At 38.8% G+C, this 18,345-nt stretch overlaps 1 protein-coding gene across 1 annotated transcript; it reads right to left on the bottom strand.

The window, feature by feature from the left end:
• Positions 1-960, bottom strand: LOC137980956 (adenosine receptor A3-like). Its single transcript, XM_068828338.1, has one exon. It carries the CDS (start codon positions 958-960, stop codon positions 1-3), a length of 960 nt encoding a protein of 319 aa, XP_068684439.1.
• Positions 961-18,345: the final 17,385 nt, after the last annotated feature.

The raw sequence follows: 18,345 nt of genomic DNA on the forward strand, positions 1-18,345 counted from the left end.
CTAAATCGATGAACAGCACCATTTTTTCAATGTCGCCACGACAGCTTGTCTTACTTCTAAAATCTTCCAACAGTAGAGAAGTGGGTTCAATGAAGAGTTTACTAAGACGAAAACCCCTGCATATTTCTGACTTAAAACAAGAGTTTGGGACAGTTCACCTCTGATGCTCAGCAATGCTACGATCACCGTGTAAGGGAGATAACAAATCAGCAACGCAAGCTGAATCCATAACACACTGGACACCGCCTTTTTATGTTTTGCTATGTTCACTTCACTTTGCAGACTACTACATGCTAAAGGTGGATCTTCAGGAGAGCACCTGTCTTGAACTCGAGTGCGATGTTGACGGAGATTAAAGAAAATCATTGTGTGTGAGAACATGGAGACTGACAGACAAATTAATAAGACTGCTTGTATAAACCTTCTGGTAAACTGAGAACTCTTTACGTAGGCAGCACAGCCGATAGTAGCCAAAACCCAAAACGTTATAACTATTCCGTACACACGTTTTATAGTTACGGTTTCCCTGTACCTCATTCCCAATGACAAAGCCAGAAGTCTGTCCACGCTTATAGCACTCGTGGTCAACAACGACACTGAACACAAGGCATAAGTTACTACAACAGTAAGGGAAAATGCGTAGTAGCAAACTCTCCAGTGCCCATTTATTGCAGACACCAAAGAGATAGCATATAAGGGATCGGAAAGCATACCGACACAGAAATCACTTGCTGCTAAGCTGCGAAGCAACAGTTTGGACGGTGAACCAAGCGTAGACTCTTTCCGGAGGACAACTAGTATTAAGGCGTTTCCCAAGGATGTAAAAATGCACAGAAAAACAAAAAAAGTTAAGAGAAATATCAGATGGTGGTCGATTCCTACGGTGATGCTTTCTGAGCAGACGTACTCTGGGTATGTCTTCTTCCCAACAATTTCTGTAAGGGTCGCGTTGATTGACATGGTGTCGTTGTCACAGTTCCCTTTCAGGCAGCTAAATCGGTTGAACTAAGACCACGCAGGTGTTTTAAAGTGTCGTTAAGTCTAAATTATGCGCATTTATGCTTTTCGAGTAATGAGACCATTTCCTGAAGTCAAACATCACTCTTTTCAGTGGTCGAAATATCAAAGTGATACAAAGTGATACTCGTACTTATCAGTACTTATCAATCTAAGCAATTGTCTCATATAGACCGTGGGAATTTCAGGCTGCTTTAAGGGGATTCAAACTAATGACCTCTACGATGACGGTGCAATGCTCTACCAACTGATCTATGAACGACTACGGCAACGGCAGCCCTAGAAAACAGGGCTAAAAACGATTAATAAAACGAGGAAAAATAATCGAGCGGAATGTATATTAGCACATTTTCTTTCCCGTACTCCACGAGGCAACTAAGTGATATCAACAAGTTTAAGAATGCAAAAGTAGAGCATTCGACCGGTGTTACGAAGGTGGTAGGATCGAATCTAGCCTAGGAGTCGCCAACCGGTCCCCAACCAAATCTCATATTTTACGACAACTTGAGTACATATTAAAAAAAGAAATGGATCGTTCATTTCTTATCTTTTCTTTAAAAGCGTTCATACCAATCCAGTTGTAGGAGAGCGACATGCTGTTCAACGTATAAAGGAGAATCGCAAAATACTCCAGTGCGACCGCGCATGTTATATTTTGAAGACAAGTTTTAATTTTTTTTCGCAACTGCCTTTCTACAAATTTGAAAATAATTACAAGCTGTAATTATTGACAAGCTGTAATGACAAATGTTTCTGTTCTGTGGCTACCCACCTCGACTAACCAAAGCCATCGGTGAGTAGCGGCTATTTTTGTTAACCTTTGTGAATGAATAAAATTGTATTGCAAAAACTGAACTATATTTTTTTCAAATTGCTCCAGCACTTTGTCGGTTTTCACTTAAGTCAACGCCTTGAAGGCATTGTAAACATCTTCCATCACAGTTAGAAACTTCACGTGAGATTACAGTAGCAGGTGGACTGAGCAAATGACATGCCACCATTTCTTGCAAAGCGGTTTCGATTTACACGAATCGCCACGAACCTATAAAACAACTTTAAAAATTCTACACAAAAAGCTAAATTTAAACTTTCGATCCCACTTCTGACATTGTGGGATGATCATCAAACCTTGAAAAAAATGGGGTTAACTCAAAAAACATGTTTAAAAACCGTCTTGAACATGACGTATAGCAGGGAGAACGTATCTAAAGGGCTTTTCTTTTTTTTCGTGGAGACCCAGAGGCAGTCAGCTTAGACCTGACAAAGAAACCACATGCAAAAACAGGGTCGACTGGCAAAAGTTTAGTCAATCCCAGAACAACAGAACAACCAGCCAGTAAATTGAACCTTCAACCAGGGACTACCTGGAACAAGTTCAACGAGTGGTCAGAACGTGTCTTGAAACCGTGATCTCGGGATCTCAAGACAAGCGCCCTGATGGACTGTAACAATTTCTGTAAGGTTCGCGTTCATTGAGATGGTGTCGTCGTTGCTTGACATCCAGCCAAACAGATTAAACTGAGAAAATGCAGGTGTTTTAAAAGGGTCGTTGGACTAAATTAAACTATGCCCAATTTTGCTATTTTATCTTAGAAAAATGCTGAAGTTTATTCCTTCGTGCCGGGTAAAAGTCGAAGGCAATGCAGTATGTATCACTTTCCACTTACGTGGTACGCTGAATAGTAAGCGAGCATGACAAAAAAAAAACGTAATGAATTTTCTTTCAAGAAAGAAACAACGATATTATAAAAAAGGGCGTTATGCCTGGAGACAACTTTAGAAGATGAGCAGTTTGTCTGCGCGTGCGCGAACGAAGTCAATAATTGAGGCCTAATCTTGACTTAAGGGGTTTTCGTTACAAATTGAGAGTTGCCATTATTTTTAAAAATATAGCCACTCTTTTGAGTTTAAGGAACATGTTTTGATGTTTCAAACATCGTAAACGGCCATTGTGAGAATTTGTTCAATGATTGGATTATTGTTTTGTTATCATTCAATCAGAGAAGAGCAAAGAGCGGCCGGCAAACGAAAATCCAGCTACGCATCCTTGGAGCTTCGAGTGCGAATTTTTCGATATTATTTGAGGTCTGGACGGATTCAGATATAATGGTATGAGAGGAAACGTCTGGGTTTCAGCTTATCTGGTGCGTGACTTGAAACCTGTACAGTATGGGGCCCAGTTCTTGTCCAGAAAAAAACGTACCTAAACTTGTATTTCTTACCTTGAAATAGCCGCAAGGATTTGAAATTTCAAAGACAACTAGCTTCAGCATCCAGTTTACACATGTAAAGCTATCGTCCCGTTTTGGCCATCCCTACCGTGTTAAATTTATTTATTTTTTCCCCTCATAATTATGTACGTGTAACTTTTCGTTTATTACTATTGTAACTGAGTAGAATGCCAATAAAGCTGTTAAAAAAAAAAAAAAAAAAGAATGCTCAACGCTGTCTAGCTTCTCCCGAGTAACAACGGAAATGGATGCTTCGTTCGTGGGCCCAGTTATTGGCCAGCGAGCCCAGTTCTCGGCCACAAAAGAGTGCGCACGATTCCTCAGAATAAACAACGCTCAATCTCGTCACCAGAGCCTCGGATCGACCCAAGGCTCTGGGAAACTCTGTGTAGGAGAACATGCGCCGTAGGGTTCTTATAGCCAAAATTTGGCTATTTTAATCTTACGGCGCCTGCTCACTCCTCGTGCTAACATGAATGCACCAATTAGAGACGCTTTTGATTGTTCTTCACGAAAACCAATGAGAAGACACTTTGTTTCAGGGTTCCCCAGAGCTCTTCTCTCCCTCAGTCAAGAGAAGAGCTCTGGGGTCGAGATTGAAACAACGCTTTATCACCAATTTTTGTTGTTAAGTCTCTAATAAGGCTTGTGCTTGATATTTCGACCACAAAGTATCTTTAACGAGCTTTTTTTCATGTTAGAAAAGGAAGTTTTTTGCACACCTAGCTTTGCTCTTAATTGCTCCATGGCAAGCGAGGCTAAAAAAAGAATTGGGTAATTCAAAATTAAACGGGGTCCTGTAAGTCATAAATCATATTTTTAATTCATATCTACTGTCAAAACATGTCACCCCATTACAGCTTTACTTTTACAAATGATATAACAAAAAAACTCCATACAAAACTATGAGCGCTTTTTAGTGTTCTCGACGGCGAGCAGAGTGGCCGAGAATAGGCAAATACGAAAAAGTACAAAGGAAATATTGAGGAGTGAATTTAGGTCAAAGAATAAAATAGGCCAGCAAAATTTTATGTTTAATAGAAAGCTGCATCACTCTACGTTCTTTATGCCAAGAATTTGCTCATTTGGGCCTCCTATACGGATAAAATATAAACTTGAATTAGACCATGTAATTTGAGTAGCCGTAAACAAACACATTTTCGTGGAAACCAAATTCACCAACCTTCGTGTCACCTCGACTTTCTCACAGTATATAGCACAAAGTGTAGCTGTAACTCAAAACTCGGCAGGACGAAAGACAAGGAATCAAGCTACCTTTGGAAGCAATTGCTCTTTATTCAGATTCATTTGTGGCGCAAAAAATAAACGTTGAACAAAAAGTGGCCGAGAACTGGGCCCCTTACTGTACGATGGAAATCGACTCGGTGCTGGAGCGGTCCGAAATCGAGCTTTCCACCCTTGTCTTTCTATTGGTACGCTCAGGTGAAAGTCGAACACAAACCCTTCAAATCACTAAAATTCCTCGTTTTCAGCCACAAAGATTACCACAAACAACACATCAGGTAAAATACTTGGATTTTTTGGACTTAGATTTTATCGAAATTATGTGAAAGATTTACTTAATGGTCACACAGTTTGTCCAGGCCCCCGCCTGTTATGACACCAGTGGTTTGGTGACAGGTTCTTTTCTTTGATTAACTGCAAAGGTTATTTTTCGTTGTTCTATTTGCCGGTGCAACCATCTTTTTTTCACAGTGCGAACGTTTTGTTTGCGGCAAAAGTCCCTCATCACTTTACTCAAATATTATTTTCCTTTGTCAGATTAAAACTTTGACAGAAATCGCGCCATCCAGAATAGACGTTCCAGTGTTCTAGCAAGGCCTGATGTTTCCTTGCATCTGAGAGAAAATAGCCATGAATACTTTGAGTAATGATTTGCAGCATGAAGATAACCAGTTACATTGTATTCTCCTAAGAACAGTTAAGTTTCAGGTTATTTTACGAAAATAAATTAGATCTGTTTGCACATGAGAACAAAAATCGGTTGGTTATCATGACTAGAAATGACACCTTGTTCCTGGTGTATTTTGCATAGCGACGTAAATAAACTTCGTCATAACTTACGTTTCACAATTGAAAGGGAGGCTGGAAAGAAATTACCGTTTTTGGATGTTTTGATTGAAAACAATTGGTCTTCTCTTGTTACATCTGCTTACCGCAAAAAGACTTTACGGATCTGTTTGTTTAAGCTTTGCCCCCTTCATCGTACAAACTGCGATGACTTAGAAGACTTGTCCACAGGGTTTATCAAATGAACGATGCATGGTTTGGTTTTCATAAGGACATTCAAGAACTCGTCACAATTCTATGAAAAAAACTGTTTCCCATGTTGGACAAGTGACTAGATCATTCGGGAATACGTTAACAGGGAAATTTGTCACGCCAATCAGACTCGAATCCTCATCGAAAGATTATGATGACATTTGATCGTAAAAACAATAAAATTTCTGCAGTCTATGACTTCTATGAGTCAAGGTGAAGGTCATGATGTTCTGTCAAAAAGAAGAAATTCATCACGTGCTAAGGAATCATAAAGGTGCGCGTGATCACCTTGCGTCAACGTACTTTTTAGCCAAAAAAGCTCCTTTGCTTTTTTTAACTTTGTTGTTATATTTAACTGAATATTTACATTCAATTAATCTGTCGGGTCAGGAAGCCTTCTTTGTCGGGTTCCTGAGAAACGTATCTCTCTTGACTTCAGGTAGATAGATAGATACATAGATAGTTTTATTGAAATTACCGTTGCAGCCCGAGGGCTAAATTACGATAATTTTTACAAAGATAAAACATTAAAACATTAATTAATTGTAACTATAATTTATGTTATGATAAATTAAGAAAGTTATTTGATACGAATTTAACAATACTAAAGCTATTATTATGTAAACACAAAATTACAATTAAAATAAAGCTAAAATTATTCAAAATGAGATCATTTAATATATATGAGTTGTAAAAGGGCATGTTATCGTCAATGGCTTACAATAAAACTGTCTCTGAAACGATTGGTTTTAAAACGCGGGACTTGGACCTTGCGACTTTTCCGTGTACGCAAAGTGCCAGAGTAAGGTGGCGGGAGGAGTGAATGAAGCTTGTGATTATTGTTATTACATATGTCTTGAGACATTGAGTTACCAATCGCCTCTCTCTTGGCATGCAAGGTAGGTATGCTAAAAAACGTCTAAAGCTTGTCTATAAGATAACTGGTTATTGCTTATTTTGCGTAGTGCTCGCTTCTGCATGCGCTCTAACTGATCGGAGAGATATTGCGGTAGAGCGGTATGGAAGAATGGACATGCATACTCTGCAACTGGCCGTATGCAAGTGGTGTAGCTCTTGGCTGTTACATTTCCATTTTCTTTTTCTTTTTATTACCTAAAGATTGTGCAGAGTTGAACACAAAATAAATATAGAATAATTAATTTCCTGTTATTACGGGAGCACTGCGCAGAGTTGAGTACAAAAATAAAAAATAAAAAATAAATAAAAATAGCCACACAATCTACTTAAGATATTAAATTCCTTCTATGTCTTTGTTAAACCCGCAAGTTACCAGATAATTTTCCATTTGGTTTCAGTGATGTACATAACATCACACTTGGTAAAATATTAGAAATACAGCTCACTTTGATTACAGCTCGACAGGGGAAAGATTGTTGTCCATCACTCGTCCCTTTTAAGATTACAGATATTTGTTTTTCACCGCCTGTCTTGTTTATCCAATTGACGTTCTATTCTTGAGCTCCATAAGGTTATATTTTGTGTAAAGATCCACCAAAACGCCATTTGCCATTCAATGACTTCGACGCCATTGCAGGTTAATTAAATATTATACTGGGTCCACCAGAGAATTCTACGCATTTCTACTAGCCCCTGAAACCTACCAAAATACGCGCAGAAGACTCTATGCACAAAGACACCAATTAGCAGGAGAGTGACAGGGAAGACTTTTCCAGACGCGGAAAAAAAAAAGAAGAAAAGAAGAAAACGACAAAATTCAACTCGTTTTCCGACTGGATTGCCATATGGCAACCTAGTAGAGTTGTAGAAATCATTCATAACTGGATGGCATAAGAACGTCGAAGCATGTTGGTAAAAAAAATTAGAAATCTTTCATTCTTGAAGTTCTTTCTCATCGGCTGTTCTCGAGACACTTCGGACACTGTTTTGACGATTTTTTTCTTCAGAATAAAGACCTTACTTCTTGCAAACAATTTTTGCTTTTGTTGAACTGGAGACTCAGATCATTTTCTTCTTAAGATGAATTTAGCCACCCTTGAACTTCTTAAAGTTTGTCATTTACGCGTGTGCAAAATTGTGGATGTCGTGAAGGCTCTAAAATCAAGTTCAAGTTCAAGTCTATTAAAGGCTTGAGGACATACAAAGAAAAATAAGCACTGCCCGTAGTTAGCTGCAGATGTTGGAGGCGAGAAGTTGTTTTAACGTATGACAAATCGCAACAATTCAACCTTACACATGAAAAAGCAACTTACAATAACTAACAGGTAAAACCAGAAAAAAACTCGCATAGTACATTGAAAACCAAAAGACATAAGGCGGAAGGCCCGTTTCTGCAAGCGTAAGCTTTTGACTCGGTATATTTTCCCAGCACAGTCCCACGTGGCTATTCCATACAATTGATAGGGTTGGATAATATATCTACAGATATGATATAAAGTATGCAAGGGTACGAAGTGTTGTAATCTAGAAATAACACCAGGTGACGTGCTTATTTTCGACGCAATGTGAAAACTATGACATTCGAAATAGGTTAAACACATTGATAGAAAAATATCCAACTGCTTTCAGTTGCTAATTCTATGTCTTGGCGGTTAATACAGAGGAGACATAATCTCAGGCGTCCAATGGTGAGAAGTTTTGAATCCCTATAGCGGCACGGAATGTTGTGAAAGTAATGTTAAGAACAGTAAGGAAGAAGGAAAAGAAAGGGACGGTATGGAAGAAGAACGGATGGTAAGGAAAAGATGGAGGAGGAATTTAATTAATCTCTCCATGCAACTTTAAAATCCAGGCCTCATTTTTTTTTTTTGTAATCCCAAAAAAATGGGTAAACTCTTTTTTAGACACTGCCTAATAACCTGTCAAAGTTGAAAAAATTTGATCTAGGTTGAAAAAAAATCAACCTACAATACTAGACATATTTAGTTGGAACACTTAGCGAATGGTCAGAATCATCGTGTTACAAGATCGTAGCTTATACCACATCCTCCTTCCCCCATTCAGGAAGGGGGAAACGGCGATGGGTGTTCCAACAAATGTGACGAGTATTGTAGCCTACCAAAAATATTAAATTGCTGGTTAACTTTTGACAAGGAGTTGAGATTTCGGTTGATTCTACAGGGGCATAAACGTAATGTAAGAATCTTGCGTGTCTGGTCTTCTCGAGACAGAGGTGAGAGATGATTTCATGCAGACTGGAACGCCTAAATTGCTCTGTTGTAAACATGGCGGTTCACAGCACCAGTGAAGTCGTCTCTCTGGCCTTTCTGTGGACGAATTCCAGGACCTACCGATACAATTTGAGCAAGCTTTGAAAGCTAAAAAACTTCAATCGATGCTGTATTTTGCCGGTAGGACTGGGTGGCTCCACACTCATAAGAAAATCTATGAAATGAGAATCGGGGGTCTTCCCTTGTTATGGAACGGCTGAATTACCCAGAATTCCTTTTGGGCATCAAGGAGGCAAGCGGAGACTGGTCCTCATCAAATGAGGGAAAAGGAGCGAGAAGAAGATTTCTAGGCGGATACTAAGGAGTAAACAAGGTGCGTGCTGTTAACGTAGACTTTTTATCATAGGAAATTCGGCCTGGCCTTTAGTAATTTCTTGTCCAAGAAACGGTATAATGTAAATAAGAGAGTAATGAGATTTATATTTGCGATTAGCTGTCCTCTTACGTACCACTTAAGTCAAACTCTACATCTCTATGCAATAAGCGCATTCAAAATTTCCTCATATTACTGTATAAAAGTAGTTAAGGAAAGAAAAGGCTTGTCCTGCATATATGAAAAATACGTTTTCTCTCCCGTTCTCTTGTTACGCATGATGTTCGTGGAAATTACATTCTGTCCTTCAATAAACCTAGAACAACCAGTTACGGTCTTAGTTCTTTTTCTTACGTTTTTACTAAGTACGTTGCGAAATGCGCTACCTGCTTTTTCCCGTAGCCACTGAGTTTACTGGTTTTAAACTAATCCAGGGCCGGATTTTGTACAGCGGCTTTTCGTTTTGATTAATATATCTTTAAATATTATTTAATATTCAGTTATGTATCTGTATATATCATGAATGTTAGCTGTAGTGTCTCGAAGATATTATTCTGAAATTCGAGATGAAATAAAGTTTTATGCATGCATGTATGTTACCTTCGGCAGGGCGCATGCGTGCAGTTTGTAATCTGCGACTCCAGTGCTTACCATATGACAGATAAAATGACTATTCTGTTGAATATATAAGCCATCAAAGTCTAACGTTAAATTGTAATGACAAGGGCGATTTGGAGCTGTGAGTAGGCGTGGGATTTGTCTCATATGGGGAATTTTACAAATTATTTGCGTTTAGATTAGGATATTGCCGTCTGGGAATCTGATTTGCCTGATGCCTGCACGAGCGATAACCGGGGTAAGTTTAACTATACCAGTGTTTTTGGGCGGGGTTTGGCTACTGCTTCCCTAAATATAAATAGTCTGCCGTCCCATATTGATGAACTTCGAGTCTTTATATCCTGTTCTAAAGTAGATATTCTTATAATTAGCGAATCTAAATTAGATTCCACTATTCATGATAACGAACGTTTTTTACCTGGCTTTGAAGTAGTCAGAAGAAATCGCAGAGTTAATGGAAGGAAAGGGGGTGGTGTTTGTATCTACCTGCGCACAAATCTTAATTTCCGAATACGAGGTGATCTAAATAACGATAATTTGGGGTGTTTATTCGTTGAAATCAGCATGCCTCGAAGTACAGGATTCGTGGTTGGCACCTGGTATCGGCCCCCAGGTTCTCCCATCGAATTGTTTAACGAGTTTGAGAAATTGATAGACAAAATTGACGCTGAAAATAAGGAGTTGTATCTACTTGGCGATGTTAACTGCAATTTGTTGCCTGAGGCAACAGCACATATTTCGTCCTCATTAACTAACATTCTTGATATCTATGGTCTTAGCCAATTAATCACGGAACCAACACGTATTACCCAGGTGTCAAAAAGCCTGATCGATTTATGCATAACTTATTCCCCGGAGAAGGTTTCAAACTTTGCAGGGGTTGTTCACGTTAGGATTAATGATCATTCCCTTGTTTTTATGACACGTAAGGCTAATTATGACCGCGACGGGTCTCGCACGATCGAAATGTGGCATTTAAATCTCGAGCAAATGCCATGGAGGAATGTTAGTTCGCACTCTGATCCAAATGATATGTGGCAAGAATGGAAAAACCTGTTTGTCAGCTGCATGGACAAACGCGCGCCTCTAAAATAAAAAAGAATTCGTAACAAGCGGTCTCCGTGGATAACGAGTGAATTATTGCTCAGAATGCGCAGAAGAGATGTTCTTAAAAAGAAAGCGATCTCTACAAATGATCATGCCATGTGGCAGCAGTTTAAACGGGCTAGGAACCATGTGAATAATGCAACTAAACTTGCTAAAAAAGGATATTTTTCTGAAAACTTGGAAACTATCAAACTTAAGGCAATCCACGTAAAACTTGGGATTTTATTAACGAGCTTAGCTCACGGAGTAGTTGTAAGTCGTCCAATATTTTGGAAATCCAAGCTAATAATAGAACTATAAATAACGCCGATGATATGGCGGAAGCTTTCAATGTGCACTTCCCCAACATTGCGAAAATGCTAGCACTTGATATTCCGGTTGGAGAAGTTGACGCTGAATCATTCTAGTCGCCCTCTGATGATTCGTTTTCTCTAAAACCCCCGAGTATCGACATTGTTCTAGACCTGTTGAAAAAAATCGATGTAAAGAAAGCCACTGGCCTTGACAAGATCCCTAGTAAGTTATTAAAAATGGGAGCTAGTATTGTTGCACCCTCACTAACAGACGTATTTACGAAATCAATCCTCACGGGAATCTATCCAATTGAATGGAAATTGGCTAGGGTGACACCGATCTTTAAAAAGGCTCAAAATCAGACATAAATAATTATCGCCCCAACTCCGTTATCCCAGTAGTCTCGAAAGTGCTTGAAAAACTTGTCTATGACCAACTTTACCATTACCTAAATGATAATAAACTGCTGTCAAGTTGCCAGTCAGGGTTCCGTTCCTTACACAGTACCATTACAGCTTTGCTTGAGGCGACAAATAGCTGGTCTGTTAACATCGACCATGCTTCCTGAATGGCGTCCTTTTCATTGTCCTTAAAAAGGCATTCGACACTATCGACCATGAAATCATTTTACGCAAGATGTCATACTTTGGGGCCGACCAGGAAACTATCACTTGGTTTCAATCGTACCTAAGTAATCGGACCCAAAGATGTAATGTTAATGGAAGACTGTCAATTCCTCCCACTATTACTTGTGGGGTTCCGCAAGGCAGCATATTAGGTCCCTTGCTATTTTTAATGTATATTAACTATCTTCCTAACTACCTCCGGGAGGCTTCCCCGAGAATGTTCGCTGACGATACCAATATAACCCTAACTGCAAAAACTTTAACAGAGCTTAAACTAGCATTAACTCCTGAACTCAGTAACCTTAGCTGTTGGCTGAGAGCCAACAGGTTGAGTTTAAATGTGGCTAAGACCGACTTAATGATAATTGGATCTAGGCAGAGATTCAACACTCAATGTGACGAGATGGATATACGAATTAATGACGAAATAATCAAGAGAGTAGATTGCACTAAATCCCTCGGTCTTACCATTGATGTTCGGCTTTCTTGGTCAAATCATGTAGACGAAATATGCAGGAAAGTTTCCTCAGCTATAGGAGCCTTAAAACGAATACGACACTTTATCTCGGCTAATGCTGCGCTTCAAATTTATAACGCTTTAATATTACCTCATTTTGATTATTGCAGTCCTGTCCGGGACTGCTTAAGTGGCCAGTCAAGTGATAAGCTGCAAAAATGACAAAATCGCGCAGCTAGGGTAATTACTAAATTACCCTTTGATACGAGCTCCAACCTCCTTCTCGATACTCTTAAGTGGGAGAAGCTGCCTCTTCGACGTAAAAAAACAAAAAGCACTAATTATGTATAAAACAATTCACGACCTTACCCCGGAATATCTTCAACGCCTTTTCAGTCAACGAGATGCTGAATATAACCTGAGAAACTTAGCAGGTAAGCTTACTCTACCCAAGCCAAATACTAATTACTTGAAACGACGTTTCTGTTATAGCGGGGCCTGTTTGTGGAACTTTTAGTTTTTTTAGCTTAACTGATGATTTTCCGTGTTTAAATAAAGTTTACTTACTTACTTAGTATGCTTGGAAGATTGCTTGTTAATAATAGGGACTTTACGATCTACGACGCGGTCGTAAACGAGAACGCCACGAAACAATATCATTGGTTAAAAGAGAAAAATAAACCCAAAAGCGAGTTGTTCAGAGCGTTATAGTACTGTGGCTTGGTTTGACCCAATAGGAGTGTCCAGTTGATGATTCAAGAACCCCAAAAAGTATATTTTACTTACTGCAATAGGTGCAAGGATTTAATGTATCACGTGATGTTGGGATATCCCTCCCTCTGATATTTTGAAGCATTGCTTTGGTCCAGTGTCAAACAAAATACTGTTCTAAACGAGCTCCTCAGTAATTAAGAAAAGTTCACATAGATCTTGATTGATCTTCTTTCAGCTTTCCCATCGATTATTGCGCAAGGATAATATAACTACAACAACCCCATAAAAGGGACTCAAACAAGTTTTCTTTCATTTGTTCGATTTTCCATTATTTGAGCATTTGGGAAAACAACATTATTATGTTTTATTCTTTTCTTCTTTTACAAACGATTTCTTCGAATGGTTTAAAATTTTTAATCAAGTGCATTGTAAACATGATTTCCTCGTTGTCAAATTTATTTTTTGAGTTAGTGGAGTACCCATTCGAAAATCATTTGACGTGATGTGATCAGTTTTTACGCAAGTACCAGCTGAACAAAGTACGTGCCGGATCTTGAGAGATCTAACCAGCAAATAGACTAAAACAAAACAGACGGTTGAAACAAATTGTAGACTAAAAACTAAATAATGATACAAGGCCGGTTGTACGGCTGTGAGGATATATACAATTTTTTTTAACCAATATTTCGTTGGGCACGGCATAACTTCTTCAGGGAGTAAATGGTTTACCGTGACTTGATCAGCCTGTCACGGTATTCTGTAGTTCTTGAGCTAAAACTGATTGGCTTTTCGTATGCCACAAATATATAGATTAAGCCAAGCCTAAAAGCGGAGCTCCGGTGTTATTCATTCTTACAATAAGTAAGCCTGGCTTGAGCCTGCGATCCAATCGAATACCAGTACTTCGTCAGCGGTCAACTAAAAAAAAGCTGACCAAGATGAGCTTTAAGCTTGAGCCTGTGATGTGGTCAAATGATACTGGTCAGCGGATACCTTGTTTTGACGTAACATGGATGTTCCCGCCATAAAACGCGGGATGCACCACACAGTTTCACTTTAGCATGCACGGTGGGGGACGTACGGGCGGTCGTATGGTCGTATAATCGTACGGTGACCGAAACCAAATTTTCTCGCACAGATGGGTTACCATATTTTCTTACCCATGTTGCTCCGCGCGCGCCTCTTCGGCGCCCAGAGGTCTCCTATAACGTTGGATTCACGTTAAACAGTCTCTTGAAATCGTTGAAACTGGTTTGAGCCACCTTAATTGCCGTATAGGCTAATACAATTTGATTGTTTAAAGTCAATTATCATGGAAAACATAGATAATTTCTCCAGCTATAGCTTGGCTCAACAGCAATGTTGAGGCTAACAGTTCATCCTCTACCACTTGCATATTCCATTTGGCTTGCGCGCAGCCGAACGTGTAATTAAAAAAAACCTAGGTCAAATCCTTACATAAATGTAGTCCGTCTGCGCAGCGGCTCCAAAAAGATTGTTCTGAAGTCTTGCATTTCTGCAGCGATTTCTGTGATTGGACATTTACCCATTACCCATAAACTCACGCAATCTTTTTAATGAAAGGCTGGAAAGGAGTTCAAAGCCCTAAAAGATCAATTTTAAATTGTCTCCTATCTGAGTAGGAAAACCGTGAATAAAAGGCCAATCTAGGGAGAAAAAAACTAAAGCGTAACCAGTAACTGTAATTAGTTTGTGGTTTCATGTCACTTCTGATTGGTTGATGCACGGTGGGAAATATCAAAATAAATTCAACGTGTTCAGGTTTTTTTGGATCCGCACGGGCTACCGTAAATATTTGACTTCCAGTTGTTTGCGATTCACCGCAAAAACAAATTTAAATTCCCAATCTCGTCAAATTACTTTTTCTTCCATAAACATAGTGATAGTCAAAACGCGTGCAGCCACGGACCATGCTAATAATTGAGCGCTTTTGTTTCAGTTGCGCATATTTCTTCTCGGTACTCGATAATGCTCTTGAGATCAATTCTGTGGGCTTGCCTTCCTGCATCGGATCGTAACATGTACACCAAGTCTAAATTCGGAGCTACCATGTTGTCTGGTTGCACTTGCCAACACCCATTCTTAACAAGCAAATAGAAAAATACTCCTGGATGCCACTTCTTCAATTTTTCCGAGCAAATAATGAGCTATCAGGAGCGCGTCATTGAAATATTGTGGGGCAATACAGATTCTAAGCTTGTCTGGCATGTTAATTTACTAGTTTATGTAACCAAACCCAAAAGAAAATTATATTTAGTGTTGTTACAAATTATCATTATCATTAAAACCAATTTACTTGTCTAATCTTAAGACAAGGAAGCCTTTCCTATAGATATAATGTTGAGACTCAACACTTGTTTCTCTTTTTCTTTCTAGTTGCTACATCATCACAGCATGAGTAAGCATGCAGGTGCAATCTATGCAAATTTACTCACAAACCCCCCCCCCCCCCCCACCCTAAAAGTATTAAGCACAGTTAATTGAGGCCGCACTCTTAAAGAAATCCTTGCAAATTTTATGACCTGATGTCTACGACCATCCCACGATTACACATAATAACAAGTTATTTCCGGAAATAATTATGATCATATTAAAAACAAAAAAATACAACTTTTCACGGTTTCAGACGCATTCTTCGTTGGGGGGGGGGGGGGGGGGAAGGCAAATGCGGCTAAAATGACAGTGAATGTGTGGGATTTTGGCCGAATTCAAACCTCTATAACTCTGTTTGAGAAAGGCAGATTTCCAAAAAAATGTAAAAGAAATTGGTCATTTTATTAATATCATTCATTCAACAGAAAATTAGATCATTGCACAAGACAAAACTTCTGAAAATTGGAAATCTCCTCATGTCTCTTCAAAGTTCGTTGGAATTTGAATAATTTTGTTTCCAAGGGTTTATATGAAATTTACAAATTTCGTTTACGGTCGTTTTAGCTTGATTCTGATCGTCACACATCACGAAAATAATATCATTAGAAGTGTTTTTTGAGAGGTATTCCGCAAGAAATCTAGTTACAAAGTAACACTTGTCTGGTCATTTTCAAGTCGCAAAACCACTTCCATCTTAGTTTTCCAAACGAAAACGATACGGAACTTAAAATATACAACCCTGACTACGACAATGGCAGAGCTACAAAAGTAAACGAGGAAAAGTAACCGAGCCGCAGGCAATTTGTCTATAAAACAACAAGGTTTTGACGTGAACATGAGCACAGAAGAAGAACTGGGAATCGTTCATTTCAGGCTAATCTTTACCATATACGTAAAGCCGTTCGTACCAGGCCAGTTGTAGGTGAGCTTGACATATCGTTCGACGTGAAAGCCAAAAAAACAATTTGCGAGATACTTGTGACAGCGCAAGTTATATTTTCAAGAGACTTTCTGCAATCGCCTTCGTTTGTCACAATGACTTTTAAATGAAAGTTATGTTGATGTTGTTGGTATCTATTTTTATATGTTAAATTGTACCATGCCAGTATGGCAATCCCAGTCGGAAGATGGGTACAATTTCTTTGTTTTTTTTTTTTTTTTTTTTTTTTTTTTTTCCGTGTCGGTAAAGGTCTTGCCTGTCACTCCCCTGCTAAGTGGTGTCTTTGTGCATAGAGTCCTCTGCGCGTATTTTCTTAGAATTGAGAGGGTACTGGAAATGCGTAGATTTCTCTGGTGGATATAGTAGAATTTTTAATTATTAATAACCTGCAATGGCGTTGATGTCATTGAAACCCAAATGGCGTTTTGGTGGATCTTTGAACAAAATATAACTTTCTGCACGTTAATTGGATAAACAAGACAGGGGGTGAAAAATAAATATATGGAATCTTTAAAGCGACGAGTAATGGTTTTCGACAACAATTGCATTTTTCGCGTTGCATATCAAGTGAGCTTTGTTTCTAATATTTTACTTATTGCTGTTATGTACAACACTAGAATCAAATGGCAAACATTGAAGGAATCGAACTCCTTGAATGCATCAAGGTGTTTGCTGAAGGTGCATATCAGTTGTCTGGCAATTTACATTTATTTTGTACTCAACTCTGCAAAAAAAAATTTGGAGATGGGACAATGAAGAATTATTTGAATGAAAGCTTGTCTCTTTTGTGCTTCATTATTTACGGTCAAGGTCCTTTCGAAAAGGGTTTGATCGTGTGTCTTGTTTGCACGCACGCAAATGAAATAGAAAGGGTTTTTTGCCCCTAATAGCAAATATGTTGTTTGTTTCAATAAGTTTTTCGCTGGAAAAGGTTTTTGTGAGATTTCCAGCCTTTGTGAATATATAATGTTGTGTTATTTTCGAGCTTAACAAATTTGCATACGTGGGTTGAAATGTGATACGGAAGGATTTTTGTGGTAGTACACTGTAAGCAGCGCGTGCTTTTAAAGTCACGAAAATAAACAGGTCTGTTGGAAGCGTGCTTGAGTTTCAACAAAATGAGCCTCAAAATCAGCAAAAAATTGTGACGCTGATGAATAATAAAGTAGCTGCTATTTCCATGGAATTACCTGGTGATAAATAACCTCGTCTCAGAGAGTAGATTTTCTACTTTGCAGGGACAAAGAAAGAAAACTAACAAAACCAAAAACCCGGTATCTTGCCATCATTTGACACAGATGGTTCACTGTTTCACGAGTAAACACGCCGCGGTGACTTTAACCACGGCGCCCGCTGAATTCGATGTCACTTTCGATTTGGCGATTTACTTGTGCAGCCAAAATTGAACGTAGCAAAAATCTCCCAAAATGTTTTTCGCTGATGGCAACTTTTTATATTCGCGGTTCAAAATTAATGTTGTTTTCATGTCGTAAATTTTGTTGCTGATGGCAAAATATTTTGTTCTCGATCGACCGTCCTAAAACCTTCCTTCTGCTCTTCCTAAAAATTGTGTATCAATATTTATTTACTTTTGCATCAATATTTGTACCTTGCTTAGTTAGCATTTTTGAGCGTTAAAATAGAATGTTCCGTTCTATGCTTCTGTTACAAAGTGGTATATTTTTTGGGTCACCCATCGATATATTAACCCCGTTGGACAGGGGTTAAATTCAGTGAAATTTGGAATTACAAAGGCGTTAGAAGCTCAGAGTGAACGCTCAAACGTGCGGTGAAAAGAAGTTGTGAGGGAACTTGAAAATGATTAACATGACAGCCCAGAGGCCAATGTTTCTCGATTCTCTTTAATTTTCTTTCTGGGTTTCGTACCTTGCTAGTAACCACGTCTTCCCAGGGGGCTATTTACCTAAGACTTCTACCATGGCACTACAACGATATACAATACCCAAAAAAATATCGTGCACTACTAGTGCTAGATATTACAAAAAGACAACTTGAATCTCCTGGAAGACAAAACGCAGCTCAGTTGAGAATATGGAATAAAACGCTGTGTTACTGTACTACTTTTCTACTTGTAAAGTTGATATCTTAATGGCTAATTAATAAAGAAGTAGCCTTGTTTTT

The sequence above is a fragment of the Montipora foliosa genome, chromosome 12 (assembly GCF_036669935.1).
Source record: "Montipora foliosa isolate CH-2021 chromosome 12, ASM3666993v2, whole genome shotgun sequence".
Lineage (NCBI taxonomy): Eukaryota > Metazoa > Cnidaria > Anthozoa > Scleractinia > Acroporidae > Montipora > Montipora foliosa.